The sequence below is a fragment of the Anopheles gambiae genome, chromosome 2 (assembly GCF_943734735.2).
Source record: "Anopheles gambiae chromosome 2, idAnoGambNW_F1_1, whole genome shotgun sequence".
In the NCBI taxonomy this organism is placed as follows: Eukaryota; Metazoa; Arthropoda; class Insecta; order Diptera; family Culicidae; genus Anopheles; species Anopheles gambiae.
In genome coordinates, this window is record NC_064601.1 from 9748563 (window position 1) to 9771130 (window position 22568).

The window sequence follows — 22568 nt, forward strand, 5'->3', positions numbered from 1 at the left end:
CGGCTATAGTCAAGGTGCTTTAACTTTAGCTTTAACTGTACTAAAATCGTTTGCTAACTGCAGCATCTCCGATTGCTGACTCTCAACGTTAAAACACGTTTGGCCATATCAACAGCAGTATATTTCTGTTTCATCCCTTCCACTGTAATGGCAAGTCTTGTACAGTAAATTTCAAGTCCACTCGATGTAACAGATGGTTACAAGCATGAAGTAGCTGCAAACACCAGAGTCAGAGTGTTCAGCCCCGTAGTAGTTCTACTAACCTTTGGTCTACCTTTGAAATTTACTTGCGTTATAAATATTGGGCGCTGCAAAGGAATTCTCCACTTGCAGCATTCTATGGTGTCATTTATCATTCTACGAAAAAAGTTACAAATTGGAACTTATGGCCCATTATGCTGGAGCAGGTTTGGCGCATCGTATGATATGAAATGTAATGTAGTAAAATGTTCAATACCGCCCATATGAATTAAAAAGCAAACTGGGTTTACTAGGAAATTAAAAAAAATTGTTTAAATTTCCATACTTCTAGGAAAATGAAGCTTCATAATGAAAACTAGTCGTTTTTGATCCATAAACTGGTAAACTGGTTAACTAACTTTTCAACCTGTTGGAAGCTGCTTCCTTAGAGGCACCAACATTTTTTAGTATATTTTCAATGCATTTTATTTCCATAGCGAAACAAACATGGCTACATTTTATCAAGCTGGTGTCATCGTAAACCACTTTAAAGATTATTTCCTCTATCGACAGCTATAACTTTATTATCCCTGTGTCACTTTGTAATGTGTTTGAGTAAATTACCACTAAAGCAGAACGCGATATTGGCCGAAATCCATGAACCTTTTCTCACTGAAGGTGTGAAAAGAATGGATCCCTAGATCACTTGTCTGACCTGAGTTGGCTCGCCAAATGGTAAGGAAGGGTACCAAATATACATAAACATGAGCAAACCCTCAATCTTTCTCTCCCATGGTTGGTAGTTTGTCTTGCACTGCTCATAGCTTAGGTTAAGCTACGAGAGGAAGAAGAGAAAAAAACTCCTGGTTGCTGGCTTGAGGTGATAAATCATGCACCCCATAGCACGAGGTGGTAAAGTTCATAAATCACCTCCAAACGACGGAACCATGTTGATGGAGATCAACACGCACACACATACGAACCAGTACGCACAAAATTATTTCTCCAAAACGCAGCAAGATATGAGCTCGAATGTTTACATCTTATTACGATCTACATCGTCTCCATTCGGTGGTGGAGTGGAGCATCCTGCGGTTTGTGTACATTGGTACACCGGTACAGATCGCTCCACAAAGCTTTGAGTTATTGGGTTGGTTTTGCGTGAGGTGAGTGTTTTGAAGTTTATCGTGTTTGTTTGCAACATTGAAATCACCGATTGATTGCTGTTTATTTATGATTACGAATGATGAGTACCTGATTCAATGCTTGGAACGAAATAATTTGAGTCATTCATGTGACCATTGTTCTCTCTTGAGTGATAGTAAAACAATTCTTAAGTGTCTTCATGACGCACAAAATGACAAACAAAATCATATCTCAATTCTACCATTTTATCAATGTGTTTCCGCATCTATTTGAACAAAAGAATATACAGTAAGCAGTACAGTATTCTGCTATTGAATTTATTACATCAATTTCTCATCCACAAAGCATCCACACACGGTACAGCACAGCCAAACTGTGATATCGTGCGTGTACACCCACAGATTAACCCCCAAAATAGACCGGCGACATGAACAACGTTTTCTCTACTGAGTCTCAAGATTTATCTCAACACATTGACCCAGCCTAGGACAAAGATCTTCCAACACTTTTCGAACCGTTCTTGTGCCCAATAGCTAGAGAAGGTAGCTCGACTAAACGCAGCAAACCAAAACACTCCTCCGGAAGGTGTTGAGCCGGTGTGCAAAACTACGCACCCTCAGTTCTCGTTTGATATATTTGATCCGTTTTCGTATGTAACTTTGGTTTGACTTTTGCGTCCGGATGCTGAAATAAAGAAAGGAAATTGACCTTGACAAAAGTTTGCCCCCGTAGTCAGTTGGTGGAACGGGGCGCCCTGAAACATTCAGCACACTGTACATGGTGGGGGACGTTATGCGGTTATGCTCATAAATAATCCTGTACGACTGGCAGTTTACCTGGGACAGGTGAAGGGTGGGTGGCCGGCTGCCAGTGGCAACGGATGTGGTCGTGAGAATTTCTCTCTTTCAACTTCACGTACACATTCCCGTAATATGGTGCTATGAGATGTACCACGATAGCAACGCTGGCGCAAAACGTTTGCCTTGAGATGTGCGGAATGGAGACGCCTGGTGGATGGTGCTGAATAATGGATAAAACTTGTGATATGCAAGTGCGGAAAAAAACTGTATCTAGAGAGAAGAAGTTTACTGTACCCGATCAAAAGCTTGCCTAGTGTAAAAGCCAAGCCAACCACCAGAAATCAATCAAATACTAAGTACGTTCACGTAACACTTTGTTGTTGAGCACCGTACTCCAACTAAATCTAAACACGTAACATTCTGAATGATTTATATGCAATCTTTATTTTGAAATATATGAAATACGAATAGGTTTATCTCAACAATGAAAACAATGGAAATCAATATGGTTCACTGCTTACATTTGCATCTTATATTATTTCCATTTATTTATCTTATCATTCCATTTATTTTACTGGTTTGTTATCGAACACGTCAAATACCGGCAATAATTGTCGTGTAACGTAGAACGAAAAATAAATAATTGACATTGCAAAAGGGTTCAGTCACATTTACGGTTCAAACTAAATACAAAATAATACCGTATCAATCGTCTTGCACTAATGAGCAAAATTATCATTAAAATTAATACTTTTCCAAATCATTTACCTTCTATTTCTCCTACAATACTTTACCTTGTTGCTAGAAGTTGATCCGAAATACAACTGCAATAGAAAAACCGATCGTAATGCTTTTTGGGCAAAGGTTTATTGTTTCAACTGTTGGATAGACTTTAAAAATTGTTTATCGTACACTATTCAATCGGTGAGCGATTCCTCTGACCGCGTTAGTTAATTTGACTTGGCTAAAAAAAGAATTTGTTTCTCTATCGAATCGGTTGTCCAATTGTTGAGACCCTGTACGGTTGCATTTGTTAATAGTTTGGTTGATTTGTTATTTCGTTAGATCTAAAAAAGTTTACTTTTTCCTTACAGCACGCACAAATGGTTTCATTCAATGATTGCACGCTGTTGTTGGGTCAACGTTTTGTCCCTTGTTTCATGGTTGGTAAGGAAAATTTCATTTCGATTATAAATTGCATCCCAACTTAAGTGGACTGCTTGCGACTGGGCAAGTTAACACCGAAATAGCCCTGCTAAAATACAATTTTTACCTGATTTTGCGTAGCCATCTGCAATATTCTGATTTAAAAAGTTTTTATTGTTCACTTTTGAAACAAATACCGCAGGAAATACGTTCGTTTTGCATGGTTTGTGTTGTGGTGATGATACACGCATATTAACGCGGACTATGTAAACTAAAACGAAGATCTCAAAAAACCTCAAACAAAACACACACCATTCTGCCTTTTACGCACTGTGGTTGGACATTTGATTGCGTTTTGACGTTCGTTTTTATCGTTTAGTTAGGTTTTTTGTTTCCTTCCAACGTTTTTCTTTTTTGTATTATCCGTTCAATTTTAACATCACATACTTACACGTTCACTAGAGCTGCCGTACATTGGATAAAACAGGAGTGTAAGTGATGTTTAGTTTCCTCGCTTGCTGTTCACCCCCTGTATGATAGTCGTTGAAGCGCTTCAACCGCAAACCCCAACAGCTGCCAGCTATGTTACATGCTAACCTTGCGTTAAATTGATAAAGTTTTGCTTTACTGACTCATATCAAACCATCGTGCTGCATGGGTGGATACCGGGGAGTGCCTGTGTACACACATTCACCCGTTATCCTCGAATCTGCTCGTCCTGCATTATCTTTATAATCATTGTGCCGTTTGAAGTGGGTACAGCTTTCGGGCAATCGGGTTTTCCTGTTTTTCGTACTACCAGTGTGTGAAAATAGCTTCAATAATCATGGCCAATTTTATCCTTTCTCCTACGTTCATTTGTTTGTTCAAAGCCATGACCGACATTTCATTATATTTTAATTTGGTACTTCGTATGTTACCATTTAACCCGCAACCTTACCTTTTTGCATCCTTTGAGACACTATACTATACTTTATATTATTTAAGTTACAATTTTCGTTCGGACATATTTTCGCAAAAGTTCTCCTGTTTCGCACTCTGAACTGAACGTATTGACTGAAGTTTTATCACTCCGTCCACACGCACGCGCTGCTTTTTACCTCGAACGCTATAATCAGTAGCTTCGTGTACAGCAGTGTAATTTACGTACAGCGCTAACCTAACATTGACATTCGGCTCGGATACTGTAGATACTTTTGTACACACTCGTATGGCGCATCAGGTTTTTGTTCTGCTATTCGTTCCATTTGAAAAGCGTAACAAAAACTCTTATTAGTACTTTTACCGAACGCACTACCCACTGTCGCACTGATGAATCTACCCCGTTGATTTCAGTGTGGCTTTTGCTTTCAATCGGAGGCTTAAAGAGTGGTGTTCCGTGAAAAGAAGTGCAGTGAAATGGTTTGCTGATTAGAGTTTGCTATAAAAGGAAGTACCACGCAGCAGCTGCAAAGGATAGCAAAACAAACGACAAAACGACAGGAAAGCACATGGTTGTTTGGAGTTTTTTTTTGTGTCGCGCAGAATAAATGAGGGATTTTACGTACATTCCGTTTTTGTTCATCGAATGACACATATTTACGCCACTGTTTGGTTTGCTGATGGATGGGAAAGTTCACGCTCCTACAAGTACAGCTATACAAGCATGAGCCCACGTTCTGCAAGCGGCTTTCGGTATAATTTTCCATTCTCGGGACGCACATGGTGATGTGTTGATATAGGTATTTTTGAGTACAGTAAGGAGTGATTTATGACGTTCGCGTACCACCGAACCAGGCGTGCTCCACCATCCACAGCGTCTTTCTTTCGATGCGACCGTTACCAAATGTGCGCCCGAATGGTGAGAAGGAACTTTTATAGCAAACTGTCGCCGCAGTTCCCAAAATTCCTCACTCTGCAAAACCAAACGGTGAACAGTATGCGGATGATGATGATGTTCATGATGACGATGGCGATGTTGATGAAAATAGCTTTGTGACAGCACAATGCGCGAATCGGGGCGCTTTTTAGAGACCTAAAAGTGGTGCCGACCAAATTCCAGCATGAACTTTGCACAAATGAGGAATGCAGAGAGCATCAGCATACAATCTGATACCCCTTTTGGCTGGCGTTGTTTGCGACACAATTCTCCGTCCGTATAGCGAGACTGTGCAGGGCAGCTTATCACGAAACAACGCGCCAACACGTGTACCGGAATGGTGTTGTGATCCGCTAGTACGCTCGATTTGATTGATGTCACGTACTTAACTCAAACGGTGACCCGAAACAAATCCAAATCGATTTTTGGCAGTCATCACGTGCAAGCAAAGCATGGCGTAAGCAGCACAGGTGCTCCTACAAGAGTGCCAGACGCGAATGGAACATGGGAAATCACGGTATCCTTTACTTTTGCTTCTCTGTTTGTTTTTTTTCATACGTGTACACAAACCATTCCTGCACTTGATCTTCGCAGAACACCGGTGGGGCTCATTTGTCCAGCCTCAATCGTTTGAAAGCAAAGCCACACATCAAGCAACGAACCGCCAGTGCGTGTTACGCTATACATGCACAGTTTAATTGTACCACACAGTTCGTTGGATGTATGACGCTCTGTTCAGTTACTAACGTTTGAGACTTATCTAGGGATTATGTTTCACTGAAATGGTAAATTTGAAACCAACTATCAATTGTTTTCCTAACACCACGTCATTTCATCTATTATACTGCGAGAAACAAGTCCGTACAGTATTTGTTCTCATTAGGTTTTGGTTTTGTTCCCTAGTACACCTACCAACCACTACCATTCAGTATTGTTTGTCAAGCATCAGTTGCAATTATTTACACATAGAAATGTTCTATTTTACTTCGTTTGCGCTTGTTAGTCGAATGAATCGTACTTACTACTCGTTAGTGGCGCTTCTAAATGGATAACACCACTCACAACAGCCGTAGCTCGATTTTGTTCTCATCGTTCGCCCACCCCAATGGATCCTGTATCAGGACTGAATATGTTCAGTTCGTTGCTTAACGTTTAATAACAATAGGAAACATCTCGAATAAAGTGGCTGATTTGTTTTATCTCTAACCATAAACTGCTTTCGAGCTAATGTAAATCGTTGTGCTAGTCTTCCACAGTCGAACTGAACCCTGTCATTTACACGCTCTTGATACGATCATTGCTGGCAGAAGCGTAAGTTTCGCCTCGAAAAAAATTGTTTATTTTGAATCTGTTATACGTTTTTACCTTGACATAACAAACTTGTAAAGCACAGTACAGTAACGATCAAGCGCAACCTCATATAACGTAGATGAAATTGAATAAAGTAGGACATTGGGCTGGACCTGCAAATTGTGTCCATTATGATAAACGCACCATGCGGTACCAAACGATCTGTTAATTACTACCACTCATAATAAAGATGATGATGAGAGTGATCATGATAACGATTGGTTGGTTCGGTATGCATCACCGTTAAGCCATTGGAGTGAACCTGTAATTAAAATAGAAAAAAAATAAAAGCAAGGTTAATTATTATTCAGCATTTATTGTACGAATGCACATGTTCAATATACTCTCCTTTCGTTCTGAGTAAACACTCGCCAATACTTAATTTTAACTTCCGTGGAATGACAAAATTAACACTTGCACTAACCAATTACTATTGCCTTTGTTTTAGTGTTTTACTTTAACCTTATTTATCTAGATATTTATTTCTATCAACTGGTTTATATCCTTAAACATAAAAACTCATTACGTTGTGCTTCTGTCGTAACATTGTGGTGAAAGCTAACGACAAACTTTTTGTTGGTTATAACACCCGAGGGAATGTTCCTTTTTTGATTTGGTATAGACGGCCAGCATCAAATTGCTGAACTTTTATGATATTTCTTTTAACGCGGAAAATAAACAATATAATGCAGATGATTGAACTTGATTAATTTTAAAAATAATTCCCTTACATCGTCATGATTTCTTAATATTACTGAAATAAATCCAGCTCATAATAATTTTGTATGCAATATGCATCCAACATTCTACCAATGCAACAATAAACGTATAAAGTTAACTCAAAACAACTTTGAGCGGTTGTGATTGTTTTAATTTTAAAGATACTGTACTGATTTAAACTTTGTTTTCCCTCGGGGGATGAATCTTGTTGGCATAGAAACACTACAAGCAAATACCAGGGACACATTCACCAACAGAGAATAAAGCATACTGTACAGCTGGTTTAATATTGCTGTGTATCTGTTGTATTATCGGTTGAGTTCTTCGGATGCAAGTAGATGCAAGGGCATGAGTTTGCAGGCAAGCGAAAAGAAAGTAATAACTATTACCGTTCGGTTGTTGATTAATATTCAGCTTTCACTGTTGTTGAACAAGTATCATCGTCTTAGGAACGATTAATTTGAGGACAAGTTTCAGTTCATTTAATAAGACTTTTATAGATTTTAGATACGAGTTAATTTTTTGAAATTCTCGTTTTACCTGGCCTGTTGCATGTACTTTCTTTTGCTTCACAGGTGTTATTGCATAGAATGATTGAAATATTTATAACTTCACAAAACCTCTTCCCTAGCACGGAAGATAGTTTTCCACGCACATGCCAGTAATGACCGAATGCAGTACTTCGACGATTATACTTTCTAAATCAATGAACTTTAAAGATTAGCAGTGATCTATTACCCAATACTTCGAGAAAAGCCCTGCTTTAAAAACGCTGTCGGAACTGGTAATACATCAAACAATTGGTTGAGAGAAAAAATATATAGAAATATTTATTTTTTCTTCTACCATTTAATCAACGTCGTTGTCGTTGCTGCATGGAGCGTGCAATTCATCTGTTCATAAAATAAAAACCGTACACAGCGTAACGTAATGGTAAATGCAAGGAACTTCCTATCTATCGAGCACGAATGCATATTTGCTTAGCCCCATAGACCGCAGTGGCAAATGCGTAAAAAGATCATGGACCGAAATTGGATTGTGGTTCGTTGCTGGCCGGCAAAGCCTAAGTTCATAAACTTCGATAAAGGAACACACAATTTCACTTACGTGCCATGTAGCCAGTAATCTTGCTCTCATCTCGAACCGGTTATCCATCCATATTAATCTAAGCCGGAAATGGAACTCACCAGTCGACCAGCTGAACGTCAGCAGAGTCCCGAGCCCCGAAACCATACCGAAGAAAGAACAGGGTCAATCATTACGGGAAGGGAAAAAGGCATCCAGTCTTCTTTTTATTACTCGTACGCTTTCTTCACTTTACCGTTCCGTACGTCCGTCACTCTAGGCATTCCGACGACCTACCCTGCATCCCGCAGGCTACATCCTGGTAGCGTGCGTTCTAGTACAGTCAATGGAAACCTGAGCAACCGTATATCGTTGCTCAAAGTACCGGAACTGTAATGTACCCAGCTCCTAACTGCTCCTTGCGTCGGTTTGTCTATTTTTATTTTGCTATAAACTTTTATCCACTTCCTCTAGGTCACAAATTTTTCGTTAAAGTTTTTCATGTTTATGAGGGTCGAGGGAAAACTCCTAACCACAAACTGTCGAAAATAAGAACCAGGAACCACACATCATTGGAAAATATTATACAATAAAAAAATACAACATGGAAAATGCGAAAAATGTTTTAAAATATGGAAACTGTGGAGGAAAACTGTCTGCACGATGTGCTTTTTTTGGGGCGAATTCCATTTTTACGCAATTTCTTTGAAGTTTCTTGACATTTTTGATAAAAAGTGAAGCAGGAAGTAGGATGATTTTGCTCTACTCGGCTTTACAAATCACCGGAAACACTTTTTTGACTTTGGTTGAGTGATAGTTGAAAGTTCGCAGCATTTCTCAAGTCTACGCTTCTGCTTGTGAAAGCGTGAAATTGCTCTTGCAGTATAAAGATAAACTGCTAGCCTTGAATGAAACCAGTCGTCATTTGTGTAAGTAAAACTTTATCCTGCCATCAAGTACACTGGTTCACAGCTGTACTAGGCCAACAATTCAATTGAATTTTAAGATGTTGATTTCTTGTTAGCGGTGAATCACAGAGCAGGACAGAGCATTGTGGCAACATAACAGAGTATTATTAAGCTCAACCATTACGCAAGTGTATAAACGATGGTCCATAAGTCCCTTGTTATGCCTTAATTTTACAGCTACCTTTTTTTAAAATAACTATGAAAAGTTATGTGCAAAGTTAAATGTTAGCATTGACTTTCTCTTCTATTTTCTACTAGAAATTTCACTAGCAAATTAAAAAACCATCCAACAATGTATGTTGCAAAAACCTTATCGAAAATATCCCAACTACACCATTAAACCGCACCCAACAGTCTGTTAGTAATAAAACGTACATTCAGAGTCAGGAAGCTCTGCAATCGATATCGAACTCACGAAACAACAGACACCACCTGGAGATTTATGTGGATTGATAAAGAAATTTTTCACCAACAATATAAATACAATGCTGGCAATATTTTCATGAAGATGTTTCTCTTGCAACAAACTGTGCAGTTTCATTTCACAAACACAATCACATTCCACCTATGAAGCAATCGAAGTCAAAAGAATTATGGTCGTTTCGTGTCGATGGCATAAACAATAAAAAACAACTTGCCCGGATACGTATTTTATACACACAAAGCACGTTTAGTATGAAATATCAAGCAAAAACATAAATAAGCACCAGGTTTGGAGGTGATCTATGAATGTACGACTTGCGCTATCGAAACCATGATTCACAATTCGCATTTATCACATATTTATATAAGTTATAAGAATAAGTTTTATTAGTCTATAGCTAAATGATTACTCTTTTCGACTCCTCACAGATGCAGAGAGCTCAACATCTTTTTCCAGATCGACATTTTAATTGACTAATTTTGCCTTCCCATGCATTTTGTCCCGTACCCGTATGCTGAATGTTTGGATAGATACTTGCAGATTGACCCTTTCTAAACAAAGCTCTTTCTTAAGCGAATCTTTGGAAACACCTCTTTGCAATTTCCTTGCAAACAGTATTTTGCTTTTTTTCTGCCTTCTTCTCTAAAGTGCACTAAACCACCGCATTGGCCATCCGGCCATCTACTGCCAACGGGGATGAGCCGGAGATGAGCAAACAAGGAAAAGAAGAAATTTTCAACTTTATCCTTTTTCTTCCATTGTCCGCTTTCTATTTGTTTTAAGTAGCTTTGCTTGCTCCCGCTCAGCGTTCATTTTGTTCCAGGAACTAAATGTTCCCACCGCCCGCCAGCTCCGGTAGACCAGCTGATGACCGGAAATGAGAAAATGCTTTTGATTAAAGGATGGACTAGCCTGTGCGCCCGTTTAATTAAGTTTCACAAAGCGCTGTGACAGTGGAAAGTGCTGTGTCATTTGTCTTGTGGCACTAAATGCATTGGGCATTAAGCTGTTGCATTCAAGCGTAATGCCCGTGGGTAGGTTGCCAGCTTGACTTGATACATTGTACCATATTTGTCGTGGTTATCCAAAGGTCTTTATCGTTTGCTTCATTTTGCATAAGAAATCATTTCATAGATCAGAATAAATTAAAAAATAAAAAAAAAATATTCCAAGTCAAAATTATCAGTCTTTAGCAGCTCCTTCTCAGCAATAGAGCACTAAAAGTAAAAGTACACAAGCCTTAAACCATCATAAAAAAATTACTTTGAAATAGTTGTATTTACTTAGCTTAAACTTAATCTTAACCTCAAGTATTCACAAGAAGCGAAAGGAATGGGCCTACCGTGTTTCCAGCGCTTGACCATAGGAAGTTTATTTAATTTTACCGATTACTTGCTTGCTGTCTCACGCAACCTGGCACGATAAAAGCAGTGCAAACATTTCTAGTCTTTACCAACTCAACCCCTAGTTCCATCACCCATGGGAATGACCCCAGAGTACGGCTGGAATTTCTTAGCAAAATTTGTTCAATTTAGCAAGATTTGTACGGTGTGGATCAGTGCGTTCCCAAGAGGGCTTTGTCATACGGAAGGTGGAATGAAAGAGCAAAATCAGGTAACTTCAAGCCTTGGATATGGGTATAGTTGCTGGGAGTACCGTTCAATAGATAGCTGTCCTGGATTGAACAACCTTGTCAGCTTCCCATGATCACCCGTAACAATTAGTAAGTGGGTGGACAAGATTTCTTCAAACTTTCAGATTTTAGACGTAACCAATTTTGACTGGTTAACCAAAATGAATACAATCCCAATGGTTTAGGTAAACTTTAGCCACATCCAAAGTATATACAATTTCCTGGAAGGAAAACCTCAATACTACGCCAACCACACCAGAGGAAAAACACTCACAAACTTAATTGCAAACCGTGGGCTGGATCGTGTTAGACCAAATCCGATTAATGGTTTTTCGAGGCGAGTTGATAATGAGCTTTCGTGTTTGGTTTGAAAAGTGGGTTCGTTTCTTTTTGCAGCGGCCCTATCTTAATTTTGATCCTAACCATAACTCACCCTCACAGCCAATCTGTTTTTCTGTTGTGTTTTCCCCGGTCGATAGCGGTGGAAAGTTTTAAGTTGCTAAAATAGAACCGCTTTGTTGAATGATTTATTGGATTTCTTACAATTTATTTTGCGTGTAATTCATTTATGCTCCAACAGCTCTGCAAATATTGGAAGATTGAGCTTGTATTAATTCTATTTCATCTTTCTATTAGGCTAATCAAACAGTTTTATGTAGCTCAGAATTTCGGAAGCAATCTTTCTTTTTGTTTGGTCGTATAGCTAACGATATGCACTGAATTCTTGCAATTAATTAGACGTTCTGTTTGATGTTTTGTATTTACGGACGCAGCAATAATTGAAGTCAAATTTCCTTTTATGTTTCAGGCTTAAAACGTTATTTGAAGCTCCTCTTTACACTCTTGATGCTGATATAATCCAACACTGTAGCAACAAACATATTGTTTTCCCAGAAATGAGCCAAAACCCATAGAAGCTTACCGTTTCGTAGAAGCTTGTGCCGCTGTGCTGATGATCTGTCGAGGACAGGATAAAACGGATACACTGGGCTGCACTGTGCGAAAACAAAGAGTGTATTAAACGAAGGTGACGGACGTTTCCTCCATTGTTTCCGGTTATAAAATGTCTGGACAGCTGCCGGTTCGCGTCGTTTTCGTTGGCAGTGGCATATGTCGCTGGCTGCCCTGGCGACGGCTCCCCGGTCCACAGTAAACAATCTGAAAATGGTACAACAAAGACAGAAGAAACACACGGACACAATGAAATGGTAGTAAATCTCTCATGAGAGCTAGATAAACGAAAAGACGGCCGCCCGTCGAATGGTGGACGATCCCTTCCTGCACTCGTGATCCCGTGATCCTGAGAGGACTCCCATCAGTCAACAACAATGGTAGGTGACGTAAAGGCGGTTATGCTCCCAGCGGATGGTACGTGATGGTTGTTTATTGCCGAATACTTTGCCGAAACAATAATCCATTATCTTACGCGGCATATTGTGCCCATGTACCGCCTGCCTTACAAGTCTCCCGAGCGTACGCCATGGTGCGTTGGCACAGTGAAGGGATCAGTAAGTGTGTGTTTATTTACAAAAAAATAGGATAGGTTGTAGAAAGGGTTTCAATTTTAATATTCGTGCAAAAAGAAAAGAATCGAGGAGTCTATTTCCTTAAGAGTCTAATACTTGTACGTCGATGTGCATGTTTGTTGAAAGAATAAGTTAAGCAAATACTGTCTTTCAATCAAAGATAGGAAAGGCTTCTTCTTCTTCTTCTTTTTGGCTCAACAACCGTTGTCGGTCAAGGCCTGCCTGTACCACTACTTGTGGGCTTGGCTTTCAGTGACTTATTGATCCCCCCCAATAGCAGGATAGGCAGTCCTACGTATGGCGGCACGGTCCATTTGGGGCTTGAACCCATGGCGGGCATGTTGTTAAGTCGTACGAGTTGACGACTGTACTATGAGACCGGGAGGAAAGGCTTACAAAAACTCTTAAAAATTTAAAATGCTTATTACAAAAAGAGGTTCCAACGATAAATGGTACGCAGCTAAAGCCTTTTGAAGAGCACATCAGTTTTGCTTTAAGCAATAACCGAACCGAATTCCAAATCAAACTTTATCCTTCCAACTATCCATTTCAATGCTAAAACAATCATTTTTGAAGACTAAATAAAGGTTTTTAAATGGTTGTCGGTACGAGCAAGGTTGCACCATGATGCATCCGGCTCAGGCTAACAGAGTTACAAGCAAAAGAAAAAGACTGCAGCAAAACATTATTACATTCTCACGTCGAGAGTGTTGTTCTGAGCATTTTCCCCCATCGACTGTTTGTGGACAGCTCTCTAGTGGCATTCTGCTGGGGGAAAAGAAGGCAAAACCACAACAATCCCAACCAACAGCGGCCTCAATACAGAAGGATACTGTAGCAGAAGAATAATGATGATGGTGCAAAGTGTTTATGAGCAAGCATGCAATTTACTATGATGAATGGGCATGCCTAGAATGATGTTGGTGGTGGTGGTAATAGCATAAAAAGTAAAACGTTTTAACACTGCACTTCACACCATAATGCACAAGGCCAGCGTTCGCGTACGGTTTGTACAGTTCAAGAGAAGGAAGAGAGGCAAACTAAGATAAGCTTCCTAGGCCGTCGATTTGATGCCATACTGCTCTTAACCGCTGAACATTTATCATTCAAATTAGTCATATTTAAGCTTGGTGTGCGTGGTATGTGCAATAAATCATTTAATCTCTGTTTTGTTTTTTTATGGTGACGCTGTGAGCTTAAAATCGATTCTGGATGGATTTAGTGCATTGTGTATGATTAATGAAGGTGTTGAATTATTGCCCTTGTGGTTCTATTTTATCATGGCTGTTGAAATATTTGTTGAAAAACCGTTTAGGTCCTTCGACCAGATCAATAAAATTCAATATAAAAAATGATGTTTGAAAGCTTTTTGAATTCATACAATTGTTATATTGAAACTGTAGCTTGCACTGTTAGGGCGTACAACTTTCCCTTAAATCCTGAGAGTTATTGATTTTGTTTCTCCTGCTGTTAAAATTGCTTTTACTCTTCATGAACTGTACGTCCAGGCACTTAGCGCTTAGCCAAACGACCGTTTCAAACAGCCTCCGTAATTGTTTATGCTTACTTTTCAGACGATTTGAAAATTGTCGTTAACTTCCTGCAACATGTCATCCCTCCTCTGTCGTGACCGCTAATTACACCTTACCGGACCAATACAACGACTAGCAGTGTTAGTAGCCAAAGGGCGTACTTAGTGCCCAACGGAAGTACGTTAAATAAATTTCTTTTCCCCTTTGCTGCACGACTACTGCGGTATGTTCTGGTACGATCTTAAAATCGCAATAGTAGCCGCAGTGTACGCGTGCAGCATAAAACAAAAACATTTAGACAAAGCATCCCACACTCAATCTGCCGCAGCAATCTGTTCTGGCGCTATTCATCCACCATTCCCACCGACACTTTCTTTCACTCGCTGTACCACAAGGACGCCTTTTATCAGTGCTGTGTGCACATTTCCATGTTGTGCGCCAGTTGCATGTTAAGATGTGAAGAGCGGTATGAAAGCAGCCAGCACACAATCACAACCAACAACCAGGAACGCCAGCAGCTCGTGCAGCACACGTGTATAGTAGATGCCACAGCAAGCGCAGCACTGTATAGTATATAGTATAGTAGTATAGTAGTATAGTAGTATAGTGTATAGTAGTTCACTGGAGCACAGGAGCCAACATTCTCATCAACGCGACCCTTTCCTCGTGTGACGGATGTGCTCCTCATCAGACCGGTATACATCTACACATGTCCCAACGGGGGAAGTCTATTGTGTTGAGTTGCATAAAGCAACAACTTTCCCGCGAGGAGCGAACAGTAAAGTCAGTCAGAGCACACCCAGCTGTATGAGTGCGCTGATATACATATTTACGTCGGTACGAAGAAAAGGGAAAGAAAAGCTTTAAAAATAAGAAAACAAACCAGCAAGTTCCGCGATAGAGACGCTGCAAGGAAACGCCGGAACTCATTTTATGTGAACCCATAACCGCGATCTTGTTTGTCAACTAGCGCAGTCAGGAAACAAAACATGAACAGCATCTGCACCAAGCGTGTCAGTCTTCCTGACATTCTGATGTGTTCACCGCAACAACTTTCTCCGGTTCCTTCGTTTTTCTTCTTGAAAGAGTTTCATTCGCCATCTGTTGTATTTCCACAATGTGGAAATATTGTTACAATCGACAAGTTTGAGGAAAATGAACTACTAACAACGCCCAGGCTGGAAGAGTAAATGTGGAACGATGCGTATTCGATACGAGGTTTGCTGAGAAAGCTGAGCGCTCTTGTTTAATTTTATTAACTTTGTCATTTTTCGTGCGAAGTGAACACGAACACATACACAGGAATCTGGTTCATCGTATGCTTAGTGGCGTTAAGGAGCGTTGAAACTAAATTGATTTCTCATTGTTTGTGGAAAGTTAACAGGAAGACGGACCGGAATGAATATAGTAAAATAAATCACCACGATCCCAGGAACAGCATGAACCATGTAACAAACTTCTACAATCTATTTTAACTTAACTCGTAGCTTCATTTACAACTGTGTCAACTTTTGTCTCAGTACATACTGTACACACTGTGTGTTTATTACAGTGAAGGGAGAAACGGACCCTAGTGGTTTAGATACTTTAGTTTCGATACTGTTTGGTAAATATCGTTTTGTGTTTATTTGTTCTTTTTGCTTTATCTAACTTAAATTTTATCGTTTACAATACCACAGATCAGGGAAATAGTACCCTTCCCTGTTATGGGTAAACTTTGACAAGGGTACCGGGACCAAAGGGAAGATGAAATCTCCCAGGATAGCTTGGTTGGTTGGTTGGAAACAAGGACGAGTTCCGTTGAATACCTGGCTGTGCTTCCGAAGTTGGACGAGTTGCTATTCAATAGAATTTGCAGCATTTGTCACATTGCCATTTGGCGCATCGAGCAGCACGCTATCGCTGTCCCCGGTGGGTATGAAACTGTCCAAGTTGTGTTTACTGACAATTTGCACCAAATATGACAAATGGTAAAATTAAGAAGGGCCTTTCGATTGCTCCCATGTTTTGGTCGTGGTTTCTATAGGGAACTGGCATCCCATCGTATCATTATGCTTTTTAAATGATTTACTAGCAATACAATGTTTCATTTACTTTAAAAATATGGCCATAATTTGAAAACAGAACAATATGATTTGATAGTATCGATGGAACATAAAACTTAGCCTGAAACAAAGTATAACTATTCAAAGGCTTTCACACGTGTTCATACCGTATGATACGGATGGAGTTTGAGTTTTATTAGAAGTAAATCTCATATACGCATGTTTCCAACCAATCATTGAATAAGACAGACCTAGATTTAATCCACACTCGGATGGATATGATCACGAACCGATACGGTACTGTGTTGTGGTACATAAATCCAACAGTTTTATGAAACAACATAAGAATTTACGCTCAAATACAAATGTCCTGCTGAGGTTCGTTTTGCGTGCGTGCCTAAACGTGAAACGCCCCGTCATTGCAATCCAGAAAAGCCGCCGTACCTGTCGCATTAATCCATTGTTTCATGACGTGAGCCGCCCAACCCAACCCAACCGCACAAAAAAAGTATGCAAATTCATGCTTCGAATGGGCGGCAGCAGACATGCAACAGTTTCATTCGATGGGAAATTGATGATGTATCTAACTGCGTCATACGGTTGGCACAATTAGGCACATAAACAAATTCGGCGAAGACCAAGATCATCCACCCATGATGCCATGTTTTCTTAGCAATTGTATGAAAGACATAAAAGCATTGACACTGTAATGAAAAATTCATAAGATGATGTAGTAGCAAACTTTTGAACATGGAAGCACAGCGGGCATCTCGGGACAGAGACGCCTGTATCTCAAAACAAGCCAAATTGAAACCATCTTTCGGCAGATTGTAGGCACCCTGGAGCCTTTCCTGCACTACGCAAACCACGACCAACCTCCCACAACTGCCATCATCCCGATCATGCAAGCGTCTACTCGTAAATAATCCAAACGATGGTGGTCTCTCCCCACTGAGTGCAGTTCTGGAGCACTTTAGCCGAGTTTTCCGACCGAGCGCGGAGGATAAATTCATTCCGATGAAAACGATTTAGCAAACCATCGCCACCTCCCACAACGCTCGAGCGGCCAAAGCGACGGTCAAAGCGTGAGGTCTCGTTTCGGCATTGTGTCACTACCGTTCTACGGTGGTTTTTGGCCGTGAGTAGTAGCAGGCTGAACAAACACTGACACTCACAACCTACGCTGACGTTTTCCGTGCCTATCTTTTCTCTGGGCCTGGCGTTCTGCAGTAAAATGTCACGCCAACGCCACTCCCGGCAGCCCATTCGCCATGGTTTTAACATTATGGGCTCAGAAATGACTCTCGTATTAAATATTTATCAGGTTAAACATCGGGTCCCACCAGTGTGGTTCAGCGGTGTGTTAGCTCTGGGAGGCGGTCAGGCCGTGGTCCGGAGATGGCTTGCCGGCAAGTGTCGGAAATGTGTCTTGCAGCAGCATGATGATGGTGATGGTGGTAGTGGTGAGGATGGTGAAGAGATGGCACTGCCTGTCGCTGTGCCTATCAACACTGGTCCCTCCTGCGACAGAGAAGACGGACAAATGGGAGAAACAATGACGGCGCAAGGTAATGACTCTCGAGAATGAGGAATAGCTTATCGGAAAGTAGGTCACTCAAAGACCACCATCGCGTACGGGCGATCGCTTCGTGCCGGTGGAGTGCTTGCGATGCTTGTCTGTGTCACTTGGTCATAAAATCAAGTTCAAGTATGTTAAACATTCTCGAAACAGCTAACCACCAAGGGTCACTTGACAGCCAAAATATAGTACACGTTCTGTTTTTTCCCACCTCCCATCCTAAACGATAGTATTGCGAGATGCTTTTATTGAAGTGGGAAAAAATCTGTAGTGTAACAAGCACAAAAGTGTCGTCTTTTATTGCATGCCTTGGTAAGGGCTATAGAAGCTCATGAGTAACTTAAACTTCACTTCAGTTGGTTGTAGCCATAATTTTAACATTTTAGGAAACAATGCACTGAACACAGCCACATCTTTCGGTTTCAACGTGTACGTCTTTTCAGTGACATTGTTTTGGAAATACATTCTTTTCATGCGGAATACATACTCACCCCAGGTTAGGGCTTATTTGATAACTTTGTATTAGAGAAAAGGGGCGAGCTCGTTCGTAGCATTCATCCATTTGACATTTTATTGCGAAAAAGATCATGCACTTCAGAACGTTGCCAACAAACTCTCCCTTCGCCCTGGTGCGTTAACTGTCACGCAAGTTATATCAAGCTCCACCATACATTCAAACGCCAACCGGTTACAGTATGGCATACAGTATGGCAATCAAATGTATATTTAGATTGTGGAATAAACTTTGAAACGGACGTTTGTGTTGACAAGGCTACCACTTAAATGCTACGCAGTGTCGTGTTGTGTCAGATGACTGAGCAGGTTATTATTATTGCTTAAATTTGGCACTGAATTTATTCGAAAGTCGAAAACAATCGCACACTCAATGTAAAACTTGAATGTGCATATAATTGAATCTTTTGCGGGTGAAAAGCTGCAGATTTTGATACTCTTATGCTTACGTAGGTAGCTTGAAAATCCTCTTGTAAACAGCTACGCACGGTATGATCTTCGCCTATTTGCTGCAATTAAAATAGCACTAAGCACCACAATCAATACGCTTTGCAACACCACTGCCACCATAAAAACCCATTCCCATCGGTTTAATAAAAACACTCCGTTTTCTTTCTCACAACCCATGAGACCGTTGCTGACAGCTGTACCATCATACGAATATTTCTCATTTGCCTTTTCACAGACACACAAACACTTTGACCTTGGCCGAGAGCTCCCATGGTGTTGTGAGCAGCGATAAAAACAACGCCACCATTCCTGACCGTGGGCGGTCAACACTTCGCTTTATCCTGTTCGTCGTTTCCATTAACCTTTAATCGTTCGGGAAATCGTTTCAAAACAGACAGAGAGCTTCCACGACAATTTGCTTCCGGCTGGTACACCACGATCCTGGATTGCCTTTACCTTTTCCCACCTGACCGGATGAACTCGGATGTTGTGCAGTGAAAATGTCTTCATCATTGGTTCGTTGGATCGTTTCCCATTTTCCTAGCACAAAAGAAAATCGTTCTCTCGGCACGAATGCCGCTGTTTCGTATGCCACGCCAATGCTGCTGCATACTGCCGTCGGTGCGAGCAGTATGAATACACCAACGAATCTCTCTAGCCTTGGGCTGGCCGTCAGCCATGAATGCCCATGACATCGGATACATTGCACATTTTTCTGAAGTGGAAATATCTTGGCGACGAGCAGCGATGACGTGTGCAGCTGCCGAGATCAACACACGTTCGCTGCAAGTCAGTATCTTGTTGTCCAAACTGATGCTACAGCGACAGTGTGACCTTTTGGAGAGAATAGAGGACCCAAGCAACTGGTTTGCGACTTATGAACTTTATATGCAAAACTATGACCCATCAAAACCACACCGAACGGCAATCTTTTCTGTTTATCATTCTATTATTTACCCGAACATTATTTGTCGTCTTCTAGGAACTTACCAAACAAGCTTTTACTACCTCTGCGCCCAGCTAAATTGCATCATATATCAACTCTGTACGTTGACAGGAAGTAGCTGTTATCTGCTGTTGCCAATCGATAGCAACACGTGTGACTAACAATGCGATCAGGTCATACATTTATGCACAAAGCGTTTTAATAAAAGGAAATGGAAGCAAAAATGCCATACTGAATAGCTCAATTGAGATGATGACAGAAACGATGATCAAAATCAAAGCCCTTGCCAACTCGGCACCGACTCGAAGAAGTTTCACCGTCTGGCTGCAATCGCTTGATGTTACGACTCTATTTACACACACACTCTCTCTCTCTCTCTCTCTCTCTAGCGCACATAAACAAAACGTCCGTTACACGGGCACCATCCGTAAGTTCGCACCTCGCAAAGACGGCCTCTTCCGCTGGTCGTTTAGCAATTTTCAAATAAACAATTTCCAACGGCCAGAAATACCGCAGAACCACTACGTGCGGGTAAGTGTATGACGTTCGTATGGTTTTTGTTTTACCTTTCTCCTTTACCATGCGGCAATCGTTCTAGATTACGTGCCAAAAATAGTATTTGGGAAATGATGATCAACTGAATCGGAACCGATGGAAAGCCATTGAGAGTAAAACCAAATAATGAAGCCGAAAGAAAATTGCTTCTCCACTTCTGCACACTATCAATGGCAGGTTAGTTTGTTTTGTATCTAAACTTAAAAGTGCAATACGGTTTGAAAAGATAGAGAGGCTGTGGAGGGAAGCGAAAGGTTGGAAGGAATGAGTTAAGCTGGATACGGTGCAGAGATGAACGATACAGAGCAAACCCAGTGCGGATAAGTCCAAACATAATATGATTGAGATGAGATGCCGTTCATCGATGCGAACTGCCATGAGCATACGTAATCAGAATGTCACCTCACACAACAAGACCGGAAATGAAATCACCAAGAGCCTGGGAACACACTGCAAATGCGTCCGCTCTATTCTTGCATGAAACAAACTACCGCTTTTCACATGTTCCACTCTCAGCAGGGAGCTCTAAGCCGGCAATTGTTCTGAAAAGCCATCCAATGAACATCAGTCCACATTTCTACGAACGAAAGCTACATAATTTCATTCGACATACGTTGCGCTTCTTCTGTCAGCACTGCAATTTCCGCAATTTGACATTCAAATACAACAGTCAACAGTTCGTGGTAAGCGTGTCAGATGCAAAAATGATTGGAATTCGTCGTAAATTTAATCTTTGCACAAGTTCTGGTGAACCTGAATGTCAGCTCCATTCAATACGGTTTGTGTCTTATCAGCTAATGTAACATTTCACTTTTGTCACAAAGGTTCAGGATCAGGTTGATTATTTTCTCCTTGAAGCAATCGTCACGTTTTACGACCCTTTGCAGACTGACCAATAAAATACAACCCGTAAGCCATGTGTTGACATAGGCTCCATCCAACTGCAAAAGCTGCAAAATGCAAATTAGCCCCGAACGATCGACCCTCTCCCTAGCCTCGGTGGTCCAGTTGTATCGATGAAAATCAATTCTGTTTCCGGTCACGTCAACCGGAAAACACACTCATCACACAGAGGTGCCGCAAATGACGGCAAAAACACGTGAGCAAACTTTACCCGTCTTCCTCGAAATCCTCACAGTGGTTGCTTTGGAAAAGGACACAGGTTGAGAGGCAGAAAAAGGGAAACATGGGAATGATTTTACTTGAATGTTTGATGCCGTTGATTGATAAAGATGTTTTTCTGCCAATTGCAGTTCATCTCTTAGGTTCAGAATGTTACAGGTTGTAGCATAAATAGGGCACCAGGTTCGAGTTCCTTACGAAATATAAACAACATGCCAAGAACATGCGTGTGCGTAAAAATTTTCATCTTTGTTATTTATTTGTACCATGCTCGAACATCTCAAAGATCGACTTTCAGAGGAAAAAGGTTGTGTTCAATAAAAAATACATTCTGTTGAACTGAAAAGAGTGAATAAAAACTTCGGTACGTAATATTCTACACAGTGTAACATCCATACAGTCGCCAATATCCTACGGCGAGTAATTCATAGTCTGTATGTTTGTTATCCATCATGAAAACATCTCTTCTTAATGCATTCATTTACAGACAGCCTTAAAATACAACATTTGGTCATGATCTACGAGATTCCTCTCGCCGTATAGGTATATTGTGTTCATTAAAACAAACTCCAAAGTAAACAATGGTATGTTGAAGATATTTAACCAACTGCACAGAACAACATCATTTCAGACATTGTTTGCCCCGAAGTAAGAATATCCAAACCCGATTGCAAAATAAACTTACATTCTACGGAGGCTCAAATGTACTGTCAACAAACATTCCAAGAAGCAAAGTAACATAGACATGAATGCTTATATTGACACAGTGAAATTCTTATAAATTCTCTATAGTATCTCTATAAATTCTCTATAGTATAGTTCTTCTTCTTTGGCACAACAACCGCTGTCGGTCAAGGCCTGCCAGTACCCATTAGTGAAGTAAGCTTGGCTTTCAGTGACTTATTGTTACCAAAGCAGGATAGTCAGTCCTACGTATGGGGGCACGGTCTATTCGGGACTTGAACCCATGACGGGCATGTTGTTACGTCGTACGAGTTGACGACTGTACC

The 22568-nt window shown here is 40.7% G+C and overlaps 1 protein-coding gene across 1 annotated transcript in view; it reads right to left on the bottom strand.

Annotated features, from left to right (window-relative positions):
- Positions 1–2974: 2974 nt before the first annotated feature.
- The window catches only part of LOC3290518 (allatostatin-A receptor), a 64916-nt gene continuing 45322 nt past the window's right edge, over positions 2975–22568 (bottom strand). The window contains exons 4-5 of the mRNA XM_061643482.1: positions 12213–12448; positions 2975–6742 (exon numbers count right to left, since the gene is read on the bottom strand). Coding sequence (XP_061499466.1) covers positions 12347–12448 — 102 coding nt within the window. The 3' untranslated portion in view covers positions 2975–6742; positions 12213–12346. The remainder of the gene's footprint in view (positions 6743–12212; positions 12449–22568) is intronic.